The 20075-nt window shown below is 43.3% G+C and overlaps 1 protein-coding gene across 1 annotated transcript in view; it reads left to right on the top strand.

Annotated features, from left to right (window-relative positions):
- The window catches only part of cachd1 (cache domain containing 1), a 75941-nt gene extending 61841 nt beyond the window's left edge, over positions 1–14100 (top strand). The window contains 13 exon segments of the mRNA XM_064935936.1: positions 389–570; positions 927–1037; positions 1881–2003; positions 2992–3208; positions 4446–4606; positions 4842–4928; positions 5551–5667; positions 7262–7413; positions 11370–11531; positions 12012–12080; positions 12186–12287; positions 13765–13927; positions 13929–14100. Of these exon segments, the coding sequence (XP_064792008.1) occupies positions 389–570; positions 927–1037; positions 1881–2003; positions 2992–3208; positions 4446–4606; positions 4842–4928; positions 5551–5667; positions 7262–7413; positions 11370–11531; positions 12012–12080; positions 12186–12287; positions 13765–13927; positions 13929–14001 (1719 nt within the window). The 3' untranslated portion in view covers positions 14002–14100.
- Positions 14101–20075: the final 5975 nt, after the last annotated feature.

Raw genomic sequence — 20075 nt, 5'->3', positions numbered from 1 at the left:
CTCTGTATGTGGTAGAGCGACTGAGAGACTCTCTGTATGTGGAGAGACTGAGAGACTCTCTGTATGTGGTGAGACTGAGAGACTCTGTATGTGGAGAGACTCTCTGTATGTGGTGAGAGAGTGGTGGAGAGACTGAGAGACTCTCTGTATGTGGTGAGAGAGTGGTGGAAAGACTGAGAGACTGTATGTGGTGAGAGAGTGGGGGAGAGACTGAGAGACTCTCTGTACGTGGTGAGAGAGTGGGGGAGAGACTGAGAGACTGTATGTGGTGAGAGAGTGGGGGAGAGACTGAGAGACTCTCTGTACGTGGTGAGAGATCCCGATCTGGGCCTACCTTACATTAAAGCGAGAGCTCAGCTTCTTTGTCTATATCGTTCTCTCCCTCTAGTCGTCGGTCAGGAATGAGGTGATGGCGACCAGTCACGTCACAGATGAATGGATGACACTCATGGAGATGAGTAGCCTCAACTGCTACATTGTGCGCCGTTACATAGCAACGCCCAATGGAGTGCTTCGGATTTACCCCGGCTCACTCATGGACAAAGCCTTCGATCCGTCCCGGAGACAATGGTGAGGTTTATTTAAGAGTTGTGGGGGGGTAGTTCCAAACTCCTAGAGAGGGATGGGAAGTTGAGTCCTGCTCCACAGTGTTCTGGCCCGGTTCTCATAGCTTTCTCTTTACGGCTGGAATTATTCACTTTCTCAGTTCTACTGAATCCTTTATGGCACTTTTCATTTTGAACTACAGTCTGGAGTCGTCAGATATATTTTAGTGTCAATGTCTGTTAAATGTTTTTCCCAGCCTTTCGTTAGTAGACAGTATCCACGTGTATTGTTGTGGAATTAGCATGTTGACTCAAGGTGTTTGTTTTTGTTTCCGATCACACTGACCATGATCTTTAACCTCAAACCCCTGACCCAAACAGGTACCAACATGCAGTGGCGAACCCTGGCCTCATCACCTTCACCGGGCCTTACCTGGATGTGGGCGGAGCCGGATACGTGGTCACCATCAGCCACACCATCCACACCTCCAGGTAGGAGGACAAACACACCATCTTCCTCACCATCCACACCTCCAGGTAGGAGGGGTCAAGGGTCAACCACAGTCCCAGGCTCTGATTGGAAGAAACCCAGTTGGACTGGACTGTATCTATGTCACTCCGAGTGATGGTGATACACCAGTCTAGTTACCAGGGCAACCTGATAAACACTTAGAGATTTCCATTTGGGACTGTTGATGAATTTGAAACGTTCTGTTTCTTTAGTATTTTTAATGATATGATAATCTGCTCTTCTATTTTCTTCATAACTGTCTGTTTAGCAGGCACTTTTATCCAAAACGACTTAGTCATGCGTGCAGACATTCATCCTATGGGTGTCCGCAGCAGGAATCAAACCCGACCCTGAGCCACATAATACCATTTTCTCAAGCAATACATAGAGCAAAACAGGAAGAAGTAGTGGGAAATAGGCAGACTAATGTTCTTGTTTAGTCTGTGATCTGAATGTGTCGTGGCCTTGCAGTCTGCTGTTTGTGCCTGCTGACTACAGTTACAACATTACTGGTTCATCTCAGAAGAGGCTGTAGACGGGAGGCAATCACCAACAACTGGAACACACAGGCCGTGGATTAAGATATAACACACACACACACACACACAGCTCTGATAAGGCAGGCTCAGTCTGGTGATGTTGGTTCTGCCCCGGTGAGCATGTCATGTGGCGTCTGTAGTATACCGAGACTCTGCTCTCAAATAAAGCTCCCAAGAGCTGCAAGCACATGGTTTTCGGGAATAGGTTTGCATGCACAAGCAGGGAAGGTAGCTAGAGAATATAAGATGTGTACTGTTGAATAATGTTCTCTCCTCTGTGTGTAGTTCTCAGATGGCCTCAGGGTATGCAGTAGCAGTAATGGGGATAGACTTCACACTGCGTTACTTCTACAAGGTTCTGCTGGACCTGCTACCCGTCTGCAATCAGGACAAGGGCAACAAGATCCGGTATGTCTTTCATTGAGGCTCCTTCTCTCTTGATACAGACCTTTTGACGGTTCCTCATAGGGATCCTGACCCAATCAGGATTTTAAGACTCTCTGAATCTAATTTGAATGGCACATTCACCTGGTCCTCCAACATCCCAGCATGCCCTCTGCTAATTGGGAGAAAACTTCCCTGAGTCTCTCTCTTTGGTATCTGTTGTGGGCCACAAATTACCTTTATGCTGGTTACAAAGAGGGTGAGAGAGGGAGAAGCTTGATAATAATTACATTCCAGAAAGATCCTGTTATGCTCGATTCTGCTGCTACATTCTCTCTTTCTCTTTTCTGTCTGCCTTTCCACCCCTACTCTTCCCTCCCTCTAGTTTCTCTCTCTCTCCCCCTGCCTCCCTCTCTCTCCCCCTTCTCTCTCCAGTCCTCTACCCCTTTCTTTCTCTCACTCTTTACCCTGTCTCCCTCTCTATCTCTGTCCGAGAGTCTTCAGTGTTCATGAGTTCATGTTTAACAAGAGGAAGGGTTGGGGTTGAATGCTTTTCTGTCCTGCAGTTTGGGGTAATATGGGGCTCCGGTTTGACAATACACAGAGCTGATCTGGAGCCTGGCCCATGTGGTGTTCTTAACACTCAGAATTTGCTCTCTGTAACACCACCCCTTGTCTCTCCTGACTTAACACTGCTCTCTTTGCCCTCCACGTCCACTGTAATCGCTCTGGCTCTCTCCCTCTCCCCTTTCCACAGCAAGTCTGAAGTTCGGGTTCTATTGTGTTTAAATCTGATAGTTTTCACTGGACATGTGTATTTGATATAAGTGTATTAAGTTAAAGTGATTGTACTGTTCCATAAAATGAATAATATGTCAACTGTATTTTCTCTCTCTGTCTCTCTGTCTCTCTGTCTCTCTGTCTCTCTGTCTCTCTGTCTCTCTCTCTCTCTCTCTCTCTCTCTCGCTATCTCTGTCGCTTTCTCGCTGTCTATTTCGCTCTCTCTCTCTAGGTGTTTTATCATGGAGGACAGGGGTTATTTGGTGGCCCACCCCACCCTCATCGATCCTAAAGGTCACGCTCCAGCCGAGCGGCAGCACATCACACACAAGGAACCTCTGGTGGCCAACGACATCCTGAACCATCCTAACTTTGTCAAGAAGAATTTGTGCAACAGCTTCAGCGACCGCACAGTCCAACGTTTCTACAAGTTCAACACCAGCATCATTGTGAGTAGGGGCTCAGAGAAAATACAAACTCCACCTAGACACCGTTGCCCGTGAGCATATATATATATATATATATATATATATATATATATACCTCGGCCTAAACATCAGCACCACAGTGTTTCCTGTTCATTTTGTATTGTTTATTTCACTTTTTGTTTGCCAAAGCAAGTGAATTAGATAATGTAAACATATGTTTCACATGCCAATAAAGCCCCCTTAAATTGAATTGATAAGACATTTTCTGTCTTTCTGTCTCTCTCACGCTCTGTCGCTCTCTCGCTCTGTCTCTCTCGCTCTCTCGCTCTCGCTCTGTCTCTCTCTCTCGCTCTGTCTCTCGCTCTGTATCTCTCTCGCTCTGTCTCGCTCTCTCTCGCTCTCTCTCTCTCTCTCGCTCTGTCTCTCTCTCTCGCTCTGTCTCTCTCTCTCGCTCTGTCTCGCTCTGTCTCGCTCTGTCTCTCTGTCTCGCTCTGTCGCTCTCTCGCTCTCTCTCTCTCGCTCTCGCTCTCTCTCTCGCTCTGTCTCTCTCTCGCTCTGTCTCTCTCTCTCGCTCTGTCTCTCTCTCGCTCGCTCTGTCTCTCTCGCGCTCTGTCTCTCTCGCGCTCTGTCTCTCTCGCGCTCTGTCTCTCTCGCGCTCTGTCTCTCTCGCGCTCTGTCTCTCTCGCGTTCTGTCTCTCTCGCGCTCTGTCTCTCTCGCGCTCTGTCTCTCTCGCGTTCTGTCTCTCTCGCGCTCTGTCTCGCGCTCTCGCTCTCTCTCGGCCCCAATATGGCCCTGCGGTCCGAAGTCTGACCCCCCTGTGTCACAACATCTGCCATATTGGATTGTTTGAAACGAACTGAGTAAAGTGTGAGAGGCAAGTTGTTTTGGTCTCTGAAAAACATTTTCCCAGGACAGCTTTTATTTTATCCATCAGCATTATAACCCCACCACATGGTGAGAAATTGTATAGCATCCTCAATGAGTTTTACTCAAAAACCCAAGTGCTTCCTTCCTTTGTAGAGCCATTGACAAACCACAGTCTAGTTAGTACCACATTAAACATTAATAAATGCATTTATTTTGCTTCCAAAACATTTTCTACAATGGTGTAGGAGTACCAAGATGGAGGCACAGTGGCTTCAAAACAGCGCCCCCTGTCCGTCATCTAGTGTGTATATATATAAACCATTGGATAAATCCTTGTCTCGTACCATATTTCACTATGTTCCCCCTCTCCCTCTCGCTCTTCCTTCACAGGGTGACTTGACTAACCTGGTCCACGGGAGCCACTGCTCCAAGTACCGCCTGACCCGTATCCCTGGCACCAACGCTTTCGCTGGCATCGTCAACGAGACTTGTGATTCGCTGGCTTTCTGTGCCTGTAGCACAGTGGACCGCCTCTGTCTCAACTGTCACAGGTCAGATATACAGTCACAGGAGTTAGAGTTACAGAGGAAATAACATGTTGTTTTCACATTTCTATTCATGAAACCAATGAATTCTATGAGGTATCTGTTTTACTTGTTGTATTAAAAGGGGTGAATATTTGCATCACAATGTTAATTCATTGCAATTTTGTTGGTTTTCAGTCATACCTTTCATGGATCTATATTCTTAGAACATGGCTGAAACTGTTGTCCCTGTGTTGTACAGGATGGAGCAGAATGAGTGTGAGTGTCCATGTGAGTGCCCCCTGGAGGTCAACGAGTGTACTGGCAACCTCACCTACACTGAGAACAGGTGAGTCAAGAATCACAAGAACCGTCCTGCATGTTAAAAAAGCCCACATTTCTGTTGTGTTTGTATGTTTAGATGTGTATTGCTCTACTGTAATGTAGATGTATGTGTGTTTGAATGTGTGTACTCGTGTCTGTACTGAATGAAGCCTTTTCTATCGTGCCCACAGGTAGTGATTGACTCTGTCACTGTGTCATCGGGCTGTCTGTCATGATAATCAGATGGCTGTGATCATTCCTCAGAAACACCTGTGTCCTCAGTTAGCCATTAAACTGTGACTAGCATTGACAACAACTGTCTGTCTGGCTAAGGCTCTTTGTGAGAGGATAGAGGATGCTAGAGAAAAGATCGCCCACAAAGCTGCTGTCAGACTGCAGTCATGCATTCATGTTGTGTTCCCTCTGTTGTGGTTGATTGAGGTCTTTTCACAAAATGCTAATTACTGCCTAATTTGAAACTGTGACATTATCATTGGTTAGTCATTACCTCCTTGATTCAGTGTGGTGCCAGTTCTCTCATTTGAACTGTGTTTGTCATTGTTGTAGTCTGACTGTGTGGTCATGTGTATTGGGGTTTGACCGTGTGGTCATGTTCATCACTATGGTCTGACCGTGTGGTTCAACAGAAATCCCAGCTGTGAGGTGCACCAGGAGCCCCTGTCTCTGACGGTGATTGACTCCAGTCTGCAGGACACCCTGCCCCAGTGTATCAACACCCGCTGCAGCCAACGCTTCACTAGCAGGTTGAGTACAGCCCACAACCATCGCCCACAGCTACAGCACACAACCATCGCCCACAGCTACAGCCCACAACCATCGCCCATAGCTACAGCCCACAACCATCGCCCACAGCTACAGCCCACAGGCTACTGCTACAGCCCACAGGCTACCGCTACAGCCCACAGGCTACCGCTACAGCCCACAGGCTACCGCTACAGCCCACAGGCTACAGCCCACAGATACAGCCCACAGCTACAGCCCACTTGCAAAAGTATTCATCCCCCTTGGCATTTTTCCTATTTTGTTGCATTACAACCTGGAATTAAAATAAAAAATATTGGGGTTTGTATCATTTGATTTAAACAACATGTCTACCACTTTGAAGATGAAAACTATTTTATTGTGAAACAAACAAGAAACAAGACAGAAGAACTGAACTTGAGCGTACATAACTATTCACCCCCCCCGCCCACAGGCTACAGTCCACAGGCTACCGCTACAGCCCACAGCTACAGGCTACCGCTACAGCCCACAGGCTACCGCTACAGCCCACAGGCTACCGCTACAGCCCACAGGCTACCGCTACAGCCCACAGCTACAGCCCACAGGCTACAGCCCACAGGCTAAGGCTACAGCCCACAGGCTACGACTACAGCCCACAGCTACAGCCCACAGGCTACCGCTACAGCCCACAGCTACAGCCCACAGGCTACCGCTACAGCCCACAGCTACAGCCCACAGGCTACGGCTACAGGCCACAGCTACAGCCCGCAGGCTACCGCTACAGCCCACAGGCTACGGCTACAGCCCACAGCTACAGCCCACAGGCTACCACTACAGCCCACAGGCTACCACTACAGCCCACAGCTACAGGCTACCGCTACAGCCCACAGCTACAGCCCACAGCTACAGCCCACAGATACAGCTACAGCCCACTTGCAAAAGTATTCATCGACACTTGGCATTTTTCCTATTTTGTTGCATTACAACCTGGAATTAAAATACAAAATATTGGGGTTTGTATCATTTGATTTAAACAACATGTCTACCACTTTGAAGATGAAAAATATTTTATTGTGAAACAAACAAGAAACAATACAGAAGAACTGAACTTGAGCGTACATAACTATTCACCCCCCCCCCCCCAACGTCAATACTTTGTAGAGACACCTTTTGCAGTAATTACAGCTGCAAGTCTCTTGGGGTATGTCTCTATAAGCTTGGCACATCTAACCAGTGGGATTTTTGCCCATTCTTCAAGGCAAAACTGCTCAAGCTCCTTCAAGTTGGATGGGTTCCACTGGTGCACAGCAATATTTAAGTCATACCACAGATTCTCAATTGGATTGAGGTCTGGGCTTTGACTAGGCCATTCCAAGACATTAAAATGTTTCCCCTTAAACCACTCGAGTGTTGCTTTAGCAGTATGCTTACGGTCATTGTCCTGCTGGAAGGTGAACCTCCATACCAGTCTCAAATCTCTGTATTTCGCACATCCATCATTCCTTAAATTCTGACCAGCTTCCCATTTGCTGAGATTTAATGTAAAGAAAATCCATTACGTTGTCTGAGTCTTCAACATGACTTTACCTCATACCTTTACTCTGTGATCTCCAGTGACTGCTTTGGCGTGTTGGACTGTGAATGGTGTATGGTGGACAATGATGGGAAGACCCACCTGGACAAACCATATTGTGCCCTGCAGAAGGAATGCTTCGGGGGTATCCTCGGGGCCAAGAGCCCTTACATGGACGGCATGGGGATTTTGGGTGAGTCTACTCATTCCATACTGTCACGAGGTCATGCAAACATAATGGGCTAGTGGGCTTGATTTCCCCGCAGTATGTCCAGAGCAATTTGTTTAACGAGTTAGGACCAGAACAATTTATTTAACGAGTTAGGACCAGAACAATTTATTTAACGAGTTAGGACCAGAACAATTTGTTTAACGAGTTAGGGCCTGAGCAATTTATTTAACGAGTTAGGACCAGAACAATTTATTTAACGAGTTAGGGCCTGAGCAATTTGTTTAACGAGTTAGGACCAGAACAATTTATTTAACGAGTTAGGGCCTGAGCAATTTATTTAACGAGTTAGGACCAGAACAATTTATTTAACGAGTTAGGGCCTGAGCAATTTGTTTAACGAGTTAGGACCAGAGCAATTTATTTAACGAGTTAGGACCTGAGCAACTTATTTAACGAGTTAGGACCTGAGCAATTTATTTAACGAGTTAGGACCTGAGCAACTTATTTAACGAGTTAGGACCAGAACAATTTGTTTAACGAGTTAGGACCTGAGCAACTTATTTAACGAGTTAGGACCAGAACAATTTGTTTAACGAGTTAGGACCAGAGCAATTTATTTAACGAGTTGGGACCAGAGCAACTTATTTAACGAGTTAGGACCTGAGCAACTTATTTAACGAGTTAGGACCAGAACAATTTATTTAACGAGTTAGGACCTGAGCAATTTATTTAACGAGTTAGGACCAGAACAATTTGTTTAACGAGTTAGGACCTGAGCAACTTATTTAACGAGTTAGGACCAGAACAATTTGTTTAACTTCTTGAAACTCCCCATCCCGGATCCGGGATCGTGACTAAAGCCTCAGGCTCATTAGTATAACGCAACGTTAACGATTTCTGAAAATCGCAAATAAAATGAAAATAATGCGCCTACTCTCAAGCTTAGCCTTTTCTTAACAACACTGTCATCTCAGATTTTCAAAATATGCTTTTGAACCATAGCAATTCACTAATTTGTGTAAGAGTATGCTAAGCTAGCTTAGCATTTTGAGTAGCATTTAGCACGCAACATTTTCACAAAAACCAGATAACCAAATAAATAAAATCATTTCACTTTGAAGAGCTTCGGATGTTTTCAATGAGGAGACTCTCAGTTACATAGCAAATGTGCAGTTTTTCAAAAAAATATTATTTGTGGAGGACAAATCGCTCCGTTTTGTTCACGTTTGGCTATGAAAAAAACCTGTATACAGTTATAGCCTGAAGCTCATTAGCATAATGTAACGTTAACGATTTCTGAAAATCGCAAATAAAATGAAAATAATGCGCCTACTGTCAAGCTTAGCCTTTTCTTAACAACACTGTCATCTCAGATTTTCAAAATATGCTTTTGAACCATAGAAATTGACTAATTTGTGTAAGAGTATGCAAAGCTAGCAATGCATTTTGAATAACATGTAGCACGCAACATTTTCACAAAAACCAGATAACCAAATAAATAAAATCATTTACCTTTGAAGAGCTTCTGATGTTTTCAATGAGGAGACTCTCAGTTACATACCAAATGCGCAGTGTTTCCTGAAAGCGTCTGTGTGTAGGAGAAATCGTTCCGTTTTCCACATTGCGTCTGGCTACCGAAACGAACCGAAAATTCAGTCACCTACAACGTAAAACTTTTTCCGGATTAACTACATAATATCGACCGAAACATGGCAAACGTTGTTTGGAATCAGTCCTCAAGGTGTTTTTTCACATATCTCTTCATTGACATGCAGTTCGTGGAAGCTTGCTTTACTCTCTGTATCCCTTCGAAAAATAGTGGCAGGTGACTTTTGCGCACCAATTTCGGCGCAGGACACCGGGCGGACACGTGGTAAATGTGGTCTCTTATGGTCAATCTTCCAATGATCTGCCTACAAATACGTCACAATGCTGCAGACACCTTGGGGAAACGACAGAAAGGGCATTCTCATTCCTCTCGCATTCACAGTCATATAAGGAGACAAGGGAAAACAGAGCCTCAAAAATCCTGTTCATTTCCTGGATGCCGTCTCATCTTGGTTTTGCCTGAAGCTCACGTTCTAGGGCACGCATAGAAAATATCTTTGTATTTCTGGACACGTCAGAGTGTTTTCTTTCGAATCGTAGCAATTATATGCATAGTCGAGCATCTTTTTGTGACAAAATATCTTGTTTAAAACGGGAACGTTTTTCATCCAAAAATGAAATTGCGCCCCTAGAGTTTCAACAGGTTAACGAGTTAGGACCTGAGCAATTTATTTAACGAGTTAGGACCAGAGCAATTTATTTAACGAGTTAGGACCAGAGCAATTTATTTAACGAGTTAGGACCTGAGCAACTTATTTAACGAGTTAGGACCTGAGCAACTTATTTAACGAGTTAGGACCAGAACAATTTATTTAACGAGTTAGGCTCAGAACAATTTATTTAACGAGTTAGGACCAGAACAATTTATTTAACGAGTTAGGACCAGAACAATTTATTTAACGAGTTAGGACCAGAACAATTTATTTAACGAGTTAGGACCAGAGCAATTTATTTAACGAGTTAGGACCAGAGCAATTTATTGAACGAGTTAGGACCAGAACAATTTATTGAACGAGTTAGGACCAGAACAATTTATTGAACGAGTTAGGACCAGAACAACTTATTTAACGAGTTGGGACCAGAACAATTTATTTAACGAGTTAGGACCAAAGCAATTTATTTAACGTGTTAGGACCTGAGCAACTTATTTAACGAGTTAGGACCTGAGCAACTTATTTAACGAGTTAGGACCAGAACAATTTATTTAACGAGTTAGGCTCAGAACAATTTATTTAACGAGTTAGGACCAGAACAATTTATTGAACGAGTTAGGACCAGAACAATTTATTGAACGAGTTAGGACCAGAACAACTTATTTAACGAGTTGGGACCAGAACAATTTATTTAACGAGTTAGGACCAAAGCAATTTATTTAACGTGTTAGGACCTGAGCAACTTATTTAACGAGTTAGGACCTGAGCAATTTATTTAACGATTTGGGACTAGAACAATTTATTTAACGAGTTAGGACCTGACCAATTTATTTAACGAGTTGGGACCTGAACAACTTATTTAACGAGTTGGGACCTGAACAATTTATTTAACGAGTTGGGACCTGAACAATTTATTTAACGAGTTGGGACCTGAACAATTTATTTAACGAGTTGGGACCTGAACAATTTATTTAACGAGTTGGGACCAGAACAACTTATTTAACGAGTTGGGACCAGAACAACTTATTTAACGAGTTGGGACTAGAACAACTTATTTAACGAGTTGGGACCAGAACAATTTATTTAACGAGTTGGGACTAGAACAATTTATTTAACGAGTTGGGACTAGAACAATTAGTTAACGAGTTGGGTCTAGAATTTTTTTTTTAACGAGTTAGGACCAGAACAATTTATTTCGATTCCAGAATGTGTAATATTGTTCTAGTTCTAGACATTCAGTTACACAGCTTTGTATAGATATCCTCCCGTAATGTTAACGGTGAGCTAACATGGCTGCCATAGAATGTAGAAGTGTTATGTAAATAATGCAGAAATCTTATTTTTCCCAACTCTCTAAATACATGGCTCTGGTTAGGACCATAGACATCCTGTTAAATGACTTGTGTATTCCAATTCCTAATTCTATGGTTGGGTCATTGAGGTTTCTGCATTATGATGCATTTACTTGACACTCCAACATTCTATGGCAGCTATGTCATAGCTCACCATTAACATTACATGGGGGATATTTATACAGTGGTGTATAACTGATTGTTTAAAATTAGAACTATATAAAAAATTCTACAAGTTTTCCGATCTCTCTAAATACATAGCTCTGGCTATGTCATAGTCCTCCTAGAAGAATTTGGTTAGCATAATAGATCTAATGTGTTTAACCCTTCCTCCACTCTCTCCCTCTCCCTTCCCTCCTTCCAGATGAGGAGGTAGCGTCTCTGAACATGATTCGGAGTGCACCGGTAGGGCCGGTTGCCGGGGGGATTATGGGCTGTATCATGGTGCTGGTGTTGGCTGTATACGCCTACAGACACCAGCTCCACCGGCGCTCACATCAACACATGTCCCCTCTGGCCGCGCAGGGTAAGACACTTCGACATACTGGAGATGAATGTTACCTAGAACAACTGACTATGGAAATACAGCTCGTTAGTGAATGCAAGTGGAAACACCGGTAGTGGTGACATGGGTAGCCTCTGATTTAGGTTGACCTCAGAGAAATCTCAGTGCAATGAATAGGACATTTTATTTATTTATTTTAAAACCACTTTGTTATTGTCTTCGTCTGTTATGAAAGTATTCAAATTCAGACAGTAATTGCCCCTAAAATTGCCTCTGTTGTCTGAGCATCACGTCTTAGTTTTGATAATGAAAGCTGCTGCTAGAGCTGTGGGGATGATTGAATGAACTAATGCCCTGAACTCAACGGCTGACCTGCACTACAGACAGCACTATTGTCTTTCCCTAATAAGACCATAAACACTTGTTATTGACTCTGGCTAAAGATATGCATGAAAGTATTCTCTTAAAATAATACTTTCTTTCCCTTTCTCCTTTCTGCAGAGATGTCAGTGCGGATGTCGAATCTGGATAATGAGCGAGATGAGGACAGTCATGAAGACAGGGGAATCAGTAAGTACTGCAGGAGGATTAGTATTAGTGTACTGTAAGACCTTGACTTGACCTTGTCTTTATTCCCTGTATTAAACCTAGATGTTTTCCTGTCCCGTCCTGCAGTCAGCAACACACGGTTTATTGCTGCGGTGATTGAGAGACACACCCACAGCCCCGAGCGCAGGAGGAGGTACTGGGGACGGTCAGGGACAGAGAGTGACCACGGTAAGGCAGTATGACCCCCAGAGGAAACAGGCCACTATTGTTCTGCTCTTAAAACCACACATTTTCTGGTTGAGAAGGAGGAGAGTAGCATAACTCTCTGTAAAACCACACAACAGATAGGACACCCTGCCCTTGTGTTCCCTCTCTTCTGCCCGGTGATAAGTCTCTCTAGCTAACACTGGTTGTATAGCTACTGATCAGAGAGGAACGTGAAGGAGAGGAGGAAATTGATGCAGTGGAGAAATACAGAGAGAGTGGAAGAAAGAGGGTGGAAGAGATTCAGGGCAAACAGCAAAGCGTTAAAAACACATTGGCTCTTCCTCAGCTCAGTCAGTGACGTTTTCCCAGTCCACTCACTCACACAGCTGCTGAAGGTCTCTGTACTCTCTAGCTACAAGGTCACTGAGTCAAGGATGTTGTCTAACAGCCTGCAGGCTAACAGACATCCAGGTATAGACTTTATTAATACAACCTTTCTCTGTATTATTACCTAAGTCCTGACCTTTCACACCCCCTGTTTCAGGCCCCGTCTCCACGGTTGTTCATGACCCTTTTAACTGTGATTTACTTTTCTCACCTCTTTTGCTACTCTGAAAACTGATGACAAATGGCGGTAGCACTGTTTGAAATGATTTTTCATCAATAGATGGAAGGAGTTGAGCAGAGGACAGGAGTGCGGAGCTACGCACTCAGTGCTTCTGAAGTTGGCATCTTTCCTCTCCTCCGGATCCCATTGAAGTCCTCCTCATAGTTCTCTCTGACAGAATTAAGAGAACATGTCAAAAGCCTAAGTGACCTTCAGAAGCTCTACTAGCCAGGTTATATCAGTACCTCTTTGTTTCGCTTAGATATATACCAATAGATGCCCATTCCTTCTCCCATCTTCCACTCATACCTACCTTCCATTACAATCAGCACAGCAGTGACATTTCTCCTCTTTCCACAGTTGGACTGTTTTATAAAAGTTGATGCTTCGCCTTCTAGAACTCAAGCCTGAGGGATGCTAAATGTTGGAATGTGGCAGATATGTATGACGCTTTAATGTCAGTGATCTGCGGGGAGTCGGTGGAGGAGGGAGGGAGGTTGGAGAGGTATTGGAGATGGAGTTATTGATTCAAATTGGCAATCCCCCTCTGATTGCTATCACTCTTTCTCTCCACTGCAGGGGCACAAACTTTCCTTAACTCGTCCCTTCATACCAGCTCACGTGCAACGTACACACACACCACTCACTGCACATACAGCTCTCCTTCTCCAGACGTTTCTACAATGATAGAGATTTCACATACGTAATTTATGGCTGAGAATGTTATTCCCTAAACTGTAATTATAGATCGATGGGCGTATCACAACGTCTCTATTGGTCCATCACAAAGTGCTTGTATTATACTTATCTCCTTTTATGAATGCCTGTGTTTTTTTACATAGATGTGGATTGAATGTGTATTAACGTCTGTGTTCCTGTGTGTCGCAACAGGTTACAGCACCATGAGTCCTCAGGAGGACAGCGAAAATCCTCCCTGCAACAACGACCCCTTGTCGGCCGGCGTTGACGTGGGGAACCACGATGACGACCTGGATCTGGACACGCCCCCTCAGACGGCGGCGCTGCTCAGCCACAAGTTCCACCCGTACCGCCACCCGCCCCACCACCAGCTCCACACACCACCTGCAGGCAGCAGTCACCGTGCACAGTGTGGACGCAGAGTGCTGATCCTCTGTACCCGATCCCTACACAGGCCTCAGCTCTCCTCCAACCCCACCAGCCCTCTCCCAAGCCTGGCTACATCACTACTAGCTATTCATCCAACACTACCACTACCAACTCCAGACTCCACCACCCATGTGTGCTCCCACTGTGCCAAGCCAGGGTGAGAGGAGTTGGGCTGGGGAGAACAGAGCAGTCCCCCTCCTGGAGGACTCCTTAAAGTTCACACACTCCACCTCTGTTGAGGAACACTAGCTTCTGTAGCCCAGTATAGCCCTGCTCAGAAACACGAGGGGTGTGGTGGAGGCCTTTTTTATTCAAAAGGGGTCTGAACTTGTTTAAAAGTGTAAACAAAGCATCTCAGATTTTTAAGAAGAAGATAACAAATAAGAAATAAAGGATTATTTTTCTACTATTTATTGAACTGGATTTGAGAGTGATCAGATGAGCGCCTGACAGTGGCTGGAACTGAACTGAATGAACTCTGGTTGCCAAGTTAACCACAGTGGATGATCATGGACCACAGAGTGTCCCTGCTGCACATGCCCTTCACTTCCTATAAAGGACGCATCATGGAGAGGAAGTGGTTATTCAACACATATCTGACACAGGTTATCCTTTGGATTATTTTCAGTAGAGAATCAGAAAATCATTTGTTATTGTTTTGAAGGTGAAATTAGTTGAATTCTTTGTTCTGACTGAACAAGCTGAATACAATCCATTGTATTCACTAATCCACCCTACCGGCAACCACCAGTCTAGGGCTGGTTTGTGTCAACAGGATGCTGTATGACTGAATATGGAAGGGTCATGCCAGGACCCTGGCAGAATGACTCAGACACACAGGAAGACCCAATCCCACACGTTGGTGGCCTGTTATCTGCCTGAACATTAAGGCATAGAGCTGGTGAGAGGGATTGGTTGGTCTGTCTTATCTGACCCCCTCACTAACATCTGGACCTGGTGGGCCAAGCTATGATGCGCTCTGTCTCTATGCCTGAGTGGGACCTATCACTGTTGAAGAGAGGTGTGTGTGTGTGTGTACACAGCTTGTGCAACGGTAATGGGGTGTGTGTGTTTGGTCTGATTGTATGGAAGTGGTCAGAGCATCTCAATTGAAAGCATTATTACATGGTTTAATTGTTTTGAAAGTGTAATTAGTGAATAGAGATCAACTTATTTTTGTTTCAGCAGTCCGCCTGATTATCTGACGAGTAATTTCCGTTATCATTGTTTTTTTTGTCATGTGATTCATGGATGAACTTCTCCAAATCAAGTCATTATTGTATTCATTTAGTTCGGGTGAAGAATGTCTCGTATTTTTTACCCCCGATCTATACAGTATGAAGTGTACATAACTTTTTAAAAGTCACAAATAGCTATTCATGTGTTGCACTCCATATTTTTATGTTGGAAATGAAATATTGTGTACTCAAAATGATGCTGAGATATTTGGGTTTATTGTGATATTTTTCAGTTCATGGTATGCGACACCTTGGATGTTATTAGGTCTATCTTTCTTAAGGTCCATATTGGATGGAAGACAGACTGACATAGTTGTATTTTAGACACTTAAAGCTGAAGATCTTAGTCTTTAAAAATCTCATTTTTGTTTAACCACGTATGGTCAAAATGTCACAAAAGACAACATCAATTGTCAAGAAGAGATGTGATTTTAGACTGCAGTGGAACTTTCTCCCTGTTCGTTGAGTTGGATTAGTTCTGGACAGGATATGGATCAATTTCATTTCAATTCTTAGAAATTGAATATCGTGTTACTTCCTGAATTGAAATATAATTGACCCCAACTGTCGTTCTAGAATACCTTTTCATTGAATAATAATGCCATGTCACCTGACCCTATAGCTCATATTATGGGATTTTGTGGTACTCTACTCTCACTGTAGGTCGTTAAAAGCAGTAATTAGTTTTAGTCACAGTTATCTCCTACTGTCCTGTTCATAACCACCACCACTGAAATTATAGCACTGGACATTACTCATAACACTACACAGCTCTGGGAATATACACCCCGATTTTGTCATGTCGGTTGGTACATATTTCCAACGGTACGGCACCAAAACATACAGTACCAAAAGATTGGACACACCTACTCATTCAAGGGTTTTTTTTATTAGATTTTTAAAACTATTTTCTACACTGTAGAATAATAGTGAAGATGTCAAAACTATGAAATAACACATATGGAATCATTTAGTAACCAAAAAAGTGTTAAACAAACCAAAATATATTTGAGATTTTAGATTCTTCAAAGTAGCCACCATTTGCCTCGATGACAGCTTTGCACACTTGGCATTCTCTCAACCAGCTTCACCTGGAATGCTTTACCAACAGTCTTGAAGGAGTTTCCATGTATATGCTGAGCACTTGTTGGCTACTTTCCCTTCACTCTGCAGTCCAACTTATCCCAAACCATCTCAATTGGGTTGAGGTCGGTGATTGTGTAGGCCAGGTCATCTGATGCAGCATTCCATCACTCTCTTTGGTCAAATAGCCCATACACAGCCTGGATGTGTGTTGGGTCATTGTCCTGTTGTAAAACAAATGATAGTCCCACTAAGTGCAAACCAGATGGGATGGCATATCACTGCAGAATGCTGTGGTAGCCATGCTGTTTAGGTGTGCCTTGAATTCTAAATAAATCACTGACAGTGTCACAAGCAAAGCACATCCCATACCATCACACCACCTCCTCCATGCTTCACGTGGGAACCACACATGCGGAAATCATGTGTTCACCTACTCTACGTCTCACAAAAACACAGCAGTTGGAACCAAAAATATAAAAAATCTGATCGAAGTACAGATTTCCACCGGTCTAATGTCCATTGCTCATGTTTCTTGGCCCAAGCAAGTCTCTTCTTCTTATTGGTGTTCTTTAGTAGTCGTTTCTCTGCATCAATGAGACCATGAAGGCCTGATTCACGCAGTCTCCTCTGAACAGTTGATGCTGAGATGTGTCTGTTACTTGAACTCTGTGAAGCATTTATTTGGCTGAAATTTCTGAGGCTGGTAACTCTAATGAACTTATCCCCTGCAATAGACGTAACTCTGGGTCTTCCTTTCCTGTGGCGATCCTCACGAGAGCCAGTTTCATCATAACGCTTGATGGTTTTTGTAATGGACTGTCGTTTCTCCTTACTTATTTGAGCTGTCCTTGCCATAATATGGACTTGGTCTTTTACTAAATAGGGCTATCTTCTGTATACCACCCCTACCTTGTCACAACACAACTGATTGGCTCAAATGTATTAATAAGGAAAGAAATTCCACAAATTAACTTTTAACAAGGCACCTGATGTGCATCCAGGTGACTACCTCATGAAGCTGGTTGAGAGAATGCCAACAGTGTGCAAAGCTGTGATCAAGGCAAAGGTTGGCTACTTTGAAGAATCTCAAATATATTTTGATATGTTTAACACTTTTTTTGGTCACTACTTGATTCCATATATGTTATTTCATAGTTTTGATGTCTCAATATGGGAATGTAGTATGTGGAAAATAGTAAAAGTAAAGAAAAACTCTTGAATGCGTAGGTGTGTCAATTTTTTGACTGGTACTGTCAGTGGGTCTGATGTTTAGATTTTTTGTTTGAATCTGATAAACAAGTGCTACATTTACTGAGACTATATTGTAATTACGTTTTTGACACGAGAGAGCATGAACAGTATTTACCAGCTGTTGTAAGAAAGTATAATCTTGTGTATACCGAACACTATGAATTTAATTAATGTACTGAAAGAACTTCCAGTGTAACATATACAGTTATAAAATGTGAATGTGATAAAAATAAATCCATGTTACACTTAAAACCACTTGCCTTTGTATGTACAGTGGGGCAAAAAAGTATTTAGTCAGCCACCAATTGTGCAAGTTGTCCCACTTAAAAAGATGAGAGAAGCCTGTAATTTTCATCATAGGTACACTTCAACTATGACAGACAAAATTAGAAAAAATAATCCAGAAAATCACATTGTAGGTTTTTTAATGAATTTGTTTGAAAATTATGGTGGAAAATAAGTATTTGGTCAATAACACAAGTTTATCTCAATACTTTTGTTATATACCCTTTGTTGGCAATGACAGAGGTCAAACGTTTTCTGTAAGTCTTCACAAGGTTTTCACACACTGTTGCTGGTATTTTGGCCCAATCCTCCATGTAGATCACCTCTAGAGCAGTGATGTTTTGGGGCTGTTGCTGGGCAACACGGACTTTCAACTCCCTCCAAAGATTTTCTATGGGGTTGAGATCTGGAGACTGGCTAGGCCACTCCAGGACCTTGAAATGCTTCTTACGAAGCCACTCCTTTGTTGTCCGGGCGGTGTGTTTGGGATCATTGTCATGCTGAAAGACCCAGCCACGTTTTATCTTCAATGCCCTTGCTGATGGAAGGAGGTTTTCACTCAAATTCTCACGATACATGGCCCCATTCATTCTTTCCTTTCCACGGATCAGTCATCCTGGTCCCTTTGCAGAAAAACAGCCCCAAAGCATGATGTTTCCACCCCCATGCTTCACAGTAGGTATGGTGTTCTTTGGATGCAACTCATCATTCTTTGTCCTCCAAACACGACGAGTTGAGTTTTTACCAAAAAGTTATATTTTGGTTTCATCTGACCATATGACATTCTCCCAATCTTCTTCTGGATCATCCAAATACTCTCTAGCAAACTTCAGACGGGCCTGGACATGTACTGGCTTAAGCAGGGGGACACGTCTGGCACTGCAGGATTTGAGTCCCTGGCAGCGTAGTATGTTACTGATGGTAGGCTTTGTTACTTTGGTCTGCAGGTCATTCACTAGGTCCCCCCGTGTGTTTCTGAGATTTTTGCTCACCGTTCTTGTGATCATTTTGAACCCACGGGGTGAGATCTTGCGTGGAGCCCCAGATGGAGGGAGAGTATCAGTGGTCTTGTATGTCTTCCATTTCCTAATAATTGCTCCCACAGTTGATTTCTTCAAACCAAGCTGCTTACCTATTGCAGATTCAGTCTTCCCAGCCTGGTGCAGGTCTACAATTTTGTTTCTGGTGTCCTTTGACAGCTCTTTGGTCTAGGCCATAGTGGAGTTTGGAGTGTGACTGTTTGAAGTTGTGGACAGGTGTCTTTTATACTGATAACAAGTTCAAACAGGTGCCATTAATACAGGTAACGAGTGGAGGACAGAGGAGCCTCTTAAAGAAGAAGTTACAGGTCTGTGAGAGCCAGAAATCTTGCTTGTTTGTAGGTGACCAAACACTTATTTTCCACCATAATTTGCAAATAAATAAATAAAAAATCCTACAATGTGATTTTCTGGATTATTTTTCTCGTTTTGTCTGTCATAGTTGACGTGTACTACCTATGATGATAAATTACAGGCCTCATCTTTTTAAGTGGGAGAACTTGCACACTTGGTGGCTGACTAAATATTTTTTTGCCCCACTGTATTTCCCATTTACTAGGTTACAGTTCAATGTGTACCATGTACTGTACTGCCTCAATATTTCATTCACGGTGTACCATCATGTACCCTTTAGACAGCATTAATCACATCTTAGTTCAGAAATAACACGCCACCTTAAGTACCACCCATGGTAGACACAATCACAATGCAACAATTTAGTAGGCATTCAACTCCTAGAATGATAATTTCATAATCTGATGTTCCTAGGTCAGTCTGTAGGGCACCATGTCCCATCTGCCAGTACAGATACAGTAGGATAAACTGATAGGGAGGGATTACCTGATCCTTTACCTTGCCATGTCAGGCCCATATTCCTGTTAGCCACCAACCCATATTTATTGTTGGATTAGACTGGGGTGGAAAGGTATTTTAGAGCAACTGAACGGTACTAGACAATGGCCTTTCAATCCCACAGGCTAACTGCCCACTGTTTTCAGTGTTCCAGCTACTGTAGCAGTAGTTAATTGTGGGGAAGGTAGGGGAAGAGCTATGCTTTATATAGTGCTTCTACATCTGCATTGCTCGCTGTTTGGGGTTTTAGGCTGGGTTTCGGTATATACACTTTGACATCTGCTTATGTAAAAAGGGCTTTCTAAATACATTTGATTTATTG

The sequence above is a fragment of the Oncorhynchus masou genome, chromosome 24 (assembly GCF_036934945.1).
Source record: "Oncorhynchus masou masou isolate Uvic2021 chromosome 24, UVic_Omas_1.1, whole genome shotgun sequence".
Lineage (NCBI taxonomy): Eukaryota > Metazoa > Chordata > Actinopteri > Salmoniformes > Salmonidae > Oncorhynchus > Oncorhynchus masou.
Note: the sequence above shows the minus strand (reverse complement) of the source record. Positions and strands in the feature narration are given on the sequence as shown.